Source organism: Squalius cephalus, assembly GCF_949319135.1.
Source record: "Squalius cephalus genome assembly, chromosome: 15".
Classification (NCBI taxonomy): domain Eukaryota; kingdom Metazoa; phylum Chordata; class Actinopteri; order Cypriniformes; family Leuciscidae; genus Squalius; species Squalius cephalus.
The window spans coordinates 18,127,969-18,137,397 of NC_137136.1; the positions used below are offsets into that span (position 1 = coordinate 18,127,969).

The window sequence follows — 9,429 nt, forward strand, 5'->3', positions numbered from 1 at the left end:
GCAGTCCCTCGGGTTGGATGCCTTCTTAAGGCAAGTGTCCAGAGGCTCTGTCTTCAGACAGACAGGAAGTGGCCAGACTCTAGTGTCTTATGTAGTGACACCAGGTCAGGCCTGCCTGGTGGCATTTCAGGTGGCACGCTCCCCTGAATAGTGACTGGCTGGGAGTCCCTTGGGCCCCCTAGCCACACTCCCTAGAAGGGACCCCTTCTTTTGGAAGCTGTGGTCCTAAGCCTTTGAGCTGGCCCAGATATACCCCCCATTAACTATGTTCTGGCGGTTTCTTGGTTCATTTGCTTGGGTGATGACCGGTAGGGAGTGCTGTCACTGACAGCCCGATGTGACCTAAGGGTGAGTGGTTCCAGTGTTTTCTGAATTACTGGTTCGGACAGTTGTCACTGCCTTTGGGCATGCACTCCCCTCAGCATGGTAGCGTTGGTATATCGTTCCCCATAGCGTCATTCTGACGTAGTGTAGAGTTCCCTTTCGAAAGGGAACGTCTCAGGTTACGACTGTAACCTATGTTCCCTGAGAACAGGGAACGAGACACTACGTCTTCCTGCCATGCCTCGGGGCCTGCCTGCAACAGTCCCTTCAGACGATAGGATGTTGTCATGTATGCAAGGCTTCCCTTTATACATCCAGGTTGCGCGTTAATCAATCAAGCTGATGATTCACGGGCTGTCGCCGGTCAACATAATTGACGTGAGTTGATATTTATTTCAGACACCTGTCACGCCTGAGGCGTTCCCCATAGCGTCATTCTGACGTAGTGTCTCGTTCCCTGTTCTCAGGGAACATAGGTTACAGTCGTAACCTGAGACGTTTTATTTATCTTCATTTTTTTTTCTGTATTTAAATATATAAAATGTATTTCTCAAATCATAATATAATGACAGAGGGTCAACACAAAATAAATAAGCATTATGAATATTCATAAGGTCTTTGCTGAGTCATGCTTTTTACCTCTCTTGGCACATCTGGCAATTAAGGTTTACTTTTTGAATCATGAAAATAAAAAAATGAAAATATGTGTGAAACAAAAAATCTGTACATTAACGTTAACCAAAGCTAAAGTAAAGAAGCTAAAGTTAAGCTAAATGTAATGCTCAAGTACAGAACCGTATATGATAATAATGATTATTTGAATGTCTTTGCAATGTAAGCATAATAACAGAGTAGCCTATGTAAATACATTAATATGGTACCATATACACAGTTGAATCAAAAATACAAAACTGGTGTGCACATCCCAAACACCCAGATTGGGCTCAGGTGCAGGACAACAAAGTAACATAAACGAAAAAAAGAAGCGTGAAGTCCGCACACTGAAAATAGCTGCTCCAAATGAATTTTTTTGACCATATACACAGTTATCATGAGCCAGCTTTAAAATGCAACTCTCTCTCTCTGTGTGTGACTATGGGGTGAAAAGGTTGAAGACCTCTTCATAAACTTTTATGATACAGATATTTCAAACTGCTGCAGAAGATTAGCATGCGAGACATGCTGGTTGGATATCTGTGTGAAGTTAAAAAACCTCAGGATCATTTGTTGGCTGCTGAAACGGTCTGTGGATCATAGATATGAGTCTTATCTACATGGGCTAAAGTGTTGAGCCAGCATGACAGATCAGATGACAAGAGCACAACGCTAGCATGTTATATGCACATATAAGCTATAATCTACATGAAACATCAAAATGGAGAGAAAAATAAGAGAAACAAGGTGTGTGTGGGTTTGTGTTCAATACAAACTACTGCTCAAAACTTTGAGGTCTGCAGAAGTCTCTTACAGTATATGCTTATCAAGGCTGTATTTATTTGATCAAAAATACAGTAAAAACAGTAATATTGTGAACTATTATTACAATTTAAAATTCTATATATATTTTTTATATATTTTAAAAATAAGCTTTATAATTATTGATATTTTTAAATGTAATGTATTCCTGCGATGGCAAAGCTGAACTTTCAGCATCATTACTATTCTTCTGTGTCACATGATCCTTCAGAAGTCATTCATATATGCTAATTTGCTACTCAAGAAACATTTCTTATTATATAAATATTGAAAACAGTTGTGCTGCAAAATGTTTTTTATACACTTTTTCAGTAAAAAGTCTAAACCTGCATGACTTTCTTCTGTAAAACACAAAGATCTTTTACATGCAATTACAGTGAATAAAATAATGCAAAAAAGCACAACAAAAATAGCATTGAAGTGGTCCACATGGCTTATATCTAGCTCTCCTTGGTGTGTTCGAACGATTTGTGAACAAATCTTCTTTTGAGTCAGATCATTTTAACCAATTGGTTGATCCTGTTTAGAAACTCACTCAGAATGATTAGTTCATGAATTGACTGATCTAAATGACTTCAGTTGCAGCTGTTCTCGGGTTAACAGCTCACAGAATATTATCAGTGACAGAAATGATTTCTGGTCTCTTTGTCAACCACAGCTATTGTATGGCTTCAAAAAGACAAGGAATACAGAGCACAAGTAGTATATGGATCATCTTTACAATACTTTTATGCTGCTTTGCGTTCATTCTTTTAGCTTGAACGCTGCAGTATACATTCATTGCAATTGCATGGAAAATATCATATTATGTTCCACATAAGAGAGAAATTTATAAAGGTTTGGAACGACATGAGGGTGAGTAAATGATGACAGAATTTTTATTTTTGGGTGAACAATATATTTGATGACAGTTGACCTGGATAGGCAGCTGAAAATTCCAGCACACATCTCCCAGTCCACGCATAGACCGGACATCATCCTGGTCTCGGAGTCTACGAAACAGCTTATCCAACTGGAGCTAACTGTGAATTGGGAGGAAACGATGGAAGATGAGCATGAGAGAAAGAGGGACTGCTGGAGGCCTGACGCTGGAATTGATGGAAAACCAGGTGCATGCCAATGGAGGTGGGTTGCCGAGGATTTGAAGGACATTCCCTCAGCAAGGCTTATGGAATGCTGGGAATAACTTGTCCAAGCCGGAAAAGAGCCATCAGCAACAGCATGGAGGCTGCAGAGCGGGTATCAAGATGCCTATGGTTTAAAAGGTGTGACATGTGGAGACCCCAAAATGCCATTTGGACACAGGCCAAGGCTTGATCCACCTCAGACGGGTCGCCTGTTGAAAGATCCGAAACACCCTATGACGCCTGGAAACAACACTGATGATGTGTCCAAGTTTGTGCATCAGAGATGTGGTGGGGTTTGCAATCGGTAGATTTGTCCTAAAAGAAGAAGCCAGGACGTCCTTGAAAGTCCTTTGAGAGTCAATGTGTTTGACCAATAGTAAGGGAGAGACACAGACTCTGTGAGGAGGAGTGTGTGTGTGCTGAGATGTGAATAATAAACGCTAAAAATAGACCAGGAGGTGAACCTCCCATCCGCACCTACACTCAGTGCTCTTTATTGACCCCTCAAAATATGCATCTCTTTATGCGTGTCTGCAAATGGGAAAGACAGTGATACACGCATGGGCAAGTTTGCGTACATGTAATTTGATTAGTATGCAAGCCTGCAGGTTTGAGATCTGTCTCGTTCTTGAAGCAACACACCAAAGCTGTTTTCTGATTCTTGCCCGACTATTCCGTGTCAAAGTCCGCCTCCTGTTCCACCATCCGTTTCCAGCATCACCGTCTCTTCGATTACTCCCTCTCTCAACAAGTCAGTGTGCTCTGTTTGAAAACATCCATCACATCTTTGGCTTATGTAGTGGTATGTTTTAAAAGTCTGATTCCTGGGTGTTAGTTTGTAGCAGATCTATAATGCAGGAGGTGGAGAGGGCTTGACCCTCTGTGTCTCCACCATCGATCAGCTGGTAGATAAAGGTGGGCCTTAAGTCACTCTACAACAGGCTTTGTCTGTTTTTACGGCTCCCTCAAGGCTGAGGCTGTATTTAGTCCAAAATCACTGCCAAATCTGCTCCTCCTTGATAAAGAAAGGCCTTACGGCAGGACGCTCAGCAAAGCAGAGCCAGGACAGAGTTACTGACATTAATTACAGTTAATGCGTGGGCAGAATGGATGAGGTGAGAGGAAATGAATATTGATTCACCATATATTTAGGCTGGGTGGGTGCCTACGAATACCATGTCTTCCTGTGCCTGTATAGCACTTTTTAATATGTGTGTGTGTGTGTGTTATATAATAATACATTCAAAACTAGGAATTATGTAAATATCTAGTTTAATATTACTGACTCAAATTAATTATATTAGGTAAACTTAATGGTATAAAAATTGCGTAAAATGCAGCCTTAAAGCGATAGTTCACCCCGAAAATGAAAATTATGTAATCTATTTACTTACACTGTCATGTCGTTCCAAACCCATTATAAGACTTTCATTCATCCATCTTTAAACACTAATAAAGATATTTCATCTTTAAATGCTAATCAAGATATTTTTCTTCTGTCCCTCCATTTAAAGTCCATTACACCACAATGTTTGACACTTCAAAAAGTTTATAAAAAGATTGCAAAAGAAATATATAAGCAGTTTTAATACTTAAGAGACACAATCACTTTATACGGTGAACAGATTTAATTTAGGCTTTTATTCATATACAGCCTCCAGAAGACTTATATTAAACCACTCTATTCACATGGATTACTTTTACAATGTCTTCATAAACATTTTGAAGTATCAAAGTTTTGGTGGAATGGACTTTCAATGGAGGGACAGAAAAAATCTTAATTTGTGTTTCAAAGATGAATGAAAATCTTAAGGCTTTGGAATGACATGAGAGTGAAGAAATGATATAGATTTTCATTTTTGGATGAACTAACTTCACCGATTTTCAACCCACTTTGTATTGTTACAGTATCGGTCGTATGTAAATAAACTATGTGTCTATATAAACTATGTGTCATTCTCCGCTCCAGCTCCAGGGCTTTCGTGAAAACTACAAATTGCACTTCCGCGTTTTTGTATACCCGCCCATGGGATCACTGAAAATGGTAATGCAAAGGATGGTGGCTTTTATCCCTAATGGTCTTTGTAAATAAATACCATAAGAGATTATTTCCCAAAAGATGATCTCAGAAGTATAGAGTGTTGCATTTTAGCTGAACAAAAGCTCAACATTAAATACAGGTCAGACTCAGAGCTTCTGACTTGATGCCACTTAATGAGAGAACAGGCCACAGACCATTGCTATAGTATGATATGTGTGTATTACATAACCTTAATCATTCACACACTGGATGCATGTCTGTTCATCACCATAACAACCGTTAATGATTATCTAATATGACTGGGTGGGTTACTGCATAGTGAGTCTAATACACACAGATGTAGTAGTACTATCTATCCTTGAGTTGCTGTGTAAGAGAATCTTAAAATGCGTATACCATGAGCTCAGATAGGAAAAAAGGTCTATTGATGGATGTAGGATGGTGGAGAGAGGACCCTCCTCTTTCTGACCCTAGCAAACCCTTTCACCACACATCTGACGGTCACTTGTTCTTTTACTCATTAGCTTGTAGTCAGAGTTAATTAACTGAATTAGCCATCTGGGGTCTGACACTTATAAAGAAGGACCTAAGTCAATTTTCACCAGCCCACAATGTGGGTGTGTGTCCACATTTATTTATTTTTTTCATATTAAGCTTGTTCAATCAATATGTTTCTAACAGGAGAATTGCAACAATTACATCATAAAAATTGACAGGTAAGGTAACCTAAAACGTAGTAACATCTAAATCTGATTTCCAATAAAATATAGGCCTATTATTTAAAAGGACTAAACAGACTACATTAGGTTACACAAACAAAAGATGGTTAAAGATCATCAGGTCACTTTTAAAGAAGAGATATTTGACTTTTAAGAGTGAAATAATTTTAGGGAAATAATCATTACTTTTTTCTTTTTTTTTAAAACCCTAAACCTTTTCTGATCCCAGGAGATTCTGACAGGTAAATCAGGTCAATTGTTTGTTATTCCCACAATGAAAAATACATATGTCCACTGTATTGGACTCAAGTGTATTTCATGATAAAGTGTAGATAATGTCTAAGATTGTTTTTAATAAAATCATTGTATGCGAAAATAGAGCAACAACACTATGGATTTATATTAAAGACACACATGATATGTGTGAAAGTGTGTTATGTTACAGTATATTTCTGTTTACCAACAAATTGCCATTTAGTTAAATTACTTTACAATACAACTCCAAATTCAAGGTGATGATGTGTAACATCTGGGTGGGAATCGTTATATTCTTTTTCTGAAGTAAAAAGAAACATTAAACTTTCTTTTCACGTACATAGGCTATTTAATAATACATGCGTCTGGAGGTTAAAGACCCTTATGTTTCTCCATGCACACTTCAAGCCATTTCAGCAACCTCGCTACATGAATATCGATTTCTCACAAGCTTTGCAACTATCCAATCCATTCCTTGCGAAACATTGCTGAGTGATAAACACAAATTAAATGTTATCTTCGTTAAGCGGCGACCCCAGCGAGCCTCTAAAAATCACATTTCAGCAGCTGTGACGGTTGCGGCTCATTGCAGTAATGATGTGTATTATCATTTCGGTTTAGGCTACAGTGTCATAACCGCTGCTCAGCACTTCTGCGTACAATGAGAAACAGCCTAACATGCCGCCGCCAACGTGATTCTATATAAATGCGCTACAGCAACTTACAGGACGACAAGAAAATATGGGCATATAAACCTAAAAATTCAGGTCACAAATGAAATATTAACACACTGTTTGTATAGATATAGTCCACCGCCCAGCATCTCTCCATCTCCAAAAGAGCTACGGTTCGCTCATACATCCCTTCTTCTATGGCAATATCAATGTGCTCGCGCAGCAAGCCTACATTATGTATAGTTTCGCGAATAAAAGCCTTAGAGAAGCGCTTCCTTTGCTTTGACCACATAACTTACTTTTCACAGTGGCGAGGATGCAGAAGAGCGTCCACAGAGCCATCATCTCAGCGAGGACGGGGAAGCATCTGCCGCGCGTGAACTGCTCTCTCCCGTGGGCGCTTGTGGTCGTGCGTATCGGAGCGTGACTTTGTCGAGGTGTACACGCGCGCGATGGTTAAATGAAAATTTCTTGCTTCTCGACGTTATTCAGTACCTGGCATCGTTACGTCAGCGGCTCTGGGTTAGTGAACGCGTAGTGTCCCCCCGCGAGCGAGAGGGAATGGTTTTATGAGCAGCCAGGTAAGGTGAAGGACTCGTCGCGGTGCGCGAGAGAAGATGTGACGAGATGTCAGAAACAGCAGCGCAGGGGAGGGGCGGGGGAGGCAGGCATACCTCAGATTCCCCTTCACTACATCCGGTTACATAGAATGTGTTTTTGTTACAGGACACTTACCATTTCCTTTACAAGGTCATTTGGTCCACCTGAGGACTCGCAGTGCATTTCAGAGGGGGCTTGGCTTTTACTTTACAGTTATAGCACATATTCGAAAATATTTTCTCCGTCTAGGAAATATGACTTCATAAGTAATAATAAAAAATAAAATAAAAGATTTGAGATATACAATTATAATTTCCACAGTTCGTGAAAAGTGTTGATTACATCATTCCGTTTAGGTCTACTTCCAAAATGGTCATCATGAAATGGTTGAGAATTGCAAGCAATCCCAGACATTTCTGTTGTGCAAATGAATGCAGAGGTGCAGTCCATTATGCGAGAGCCATAAATTAGGCTACTATATTATGTAGATCTTAAGCTTTTTTTTCTGTTTGTGTGATTGTGAAAAAAAATTTACATGCTGAATGTAATAAAAGCATGCATTATTCTTAACTTTAAGAGGGGCCTATTGGACTATTTTCTTCTTCCGTGTTTGACCCATACACTCTCAAAAATGATTGGCATGGCTCCATGAAGAACCTTAAACCTTAAAAAGAACCATTGCACAAAGATGATTAAATAGTTCTTCACTCTAAGAAAAAGTGATTCTTTTAAAAACTGTTCCATGAAAGGTTCTTTGGGAACCCACAATGGTTCTTTAATGGCATCTCTGTGAGAAAAAAGAATGGGAACAGTGGATGAACATACACTGTAGCTATACATCAGTGGCACCTCTTAATATTGTTCATGGTCGTTAACCTTTGCCTATGAAAAATGAGTGCTGAACAGTCCTGTTGGTCTAGATATCATGAGACTTGCTCGAAATGTGGACCTGCTGTAAGTGCACAATGCAAAATTGTTTAATTCTGTTGAAGTGTATAGGTCCCAAACAGTCACATCAAATGTAAACTTGCATTTATATTGTAGCTTTGATGATTATAAGCGAACAGGAGCATTATAGAATGTGTGATGTTGCTCGATTTCTTTATATAATCTATTCAGAATTTGAGTAACAGTTTTGTTTTTCATGATTTTACCAATTCAGTGTGAAGTTGACCTTTAATAGGCACTTGATTTACCCGATGTATAAAACAGTTCTCAAGTTGTATTGGGTATGTAGCCTATGAAGTAATTGAAATTAACATGGGGAATAATCATTCATTATTTTTGTTATTTTTGTTATAATTGTGCAGCATTACTACTTACCTTCAAATATCACACACACATTTTGCTGCCAACAGCTGTACAAGGCAGCATCACCCTATCCAACAGCAGGGAGTAAAGCTCGTTCTGCATGGAGACTTACGCTTCATTTGTTTTGCCCCAGGGGAGCGGGTGGCTGGGTGTGAGGTTTTCAAGGAGAAGGGTATCGTCTCTCCATCAGTCAGCATCGGTAACATCACCGTATGACTGAGTACTGTCCCCACATCACAACCACTCTTGTCTGCGTGTCAGTCACTTCTGGCCTTTCAACCAGTGGTTCTGCAGTTGTTGTGTGTCAAAACTCAGTGCTCAGCGTTCCAGAAATAACCGTTGCTTCCGGGGAGATGATGGGGTCTCCAAGCTCTCCCCTTCTCCTAGTTCCCTCTCTCCGTGTCTCATGCACTCACACTGTTTATGGCTCTCCCTGTCTTCCCTTTGGCCAAAATGTCTATTTCTGCATGTTCTCTGGAGGGATCCCTATAGATGACCTTGGCTTTACATCCCTAGTGGGAGGAGAAAGGAAGGAATGATGTGAAAACATTACAAGAAAGGGGATGAGAAGAGAGAATGGATTAATCGAGAGAAAGAGAAGAAAGAGAGAGCAGGGAGGTGGAATTAATGTGCAGGAAAGCAAAAGCTTGGTCACTGGTGACTCACTGGTTGACTGTTACGTAGGTATTCATATCCTATTCACACCATAGTGCACTGCTATGCTCTTTATGAGCAGTGAGTCACACAGAGATGAGGATACCTCAAGCTTCCTGGCATATGATGGCTTCCATATTCTGACTTACTACAGAGTCTGTGTGAAGAAGTGTGGGGAAAACATTGTGGGCAAATGTAGAAAAGACATGCACATCATCTAAACAACAACAACAAAAACTATATATGTG

At 39.7% G+C, this 9,429-nt stretch overlaps 1 protein-coding gene across 1 annotated transcript in view; it reads right to left on the reverse strand.

Annotated features, from left to right (window-relative positions):
* chrnb2 (cholinergic receptor, nicotinic, beta 2) overlaps positions 1-7,253 on the reverse strand; it is a 30,087-nt gene extending 22,834 nt beyond the window's left edge. The window contains exon 1 of the mRNA XM_079895643.1: positions 6,916-7,253. Coding sequence (XP_079751769.1) covers positions 6,916-6,961 — 46 coding nt within the window. The 5' untranslated portion in view covers positions 6,962-7,253. The remainder of the gene's footprint in view (positions 1-6,915) is intronic.
* Positions 7,254-9,429: the final 2,176 nt, after the last annotated feature.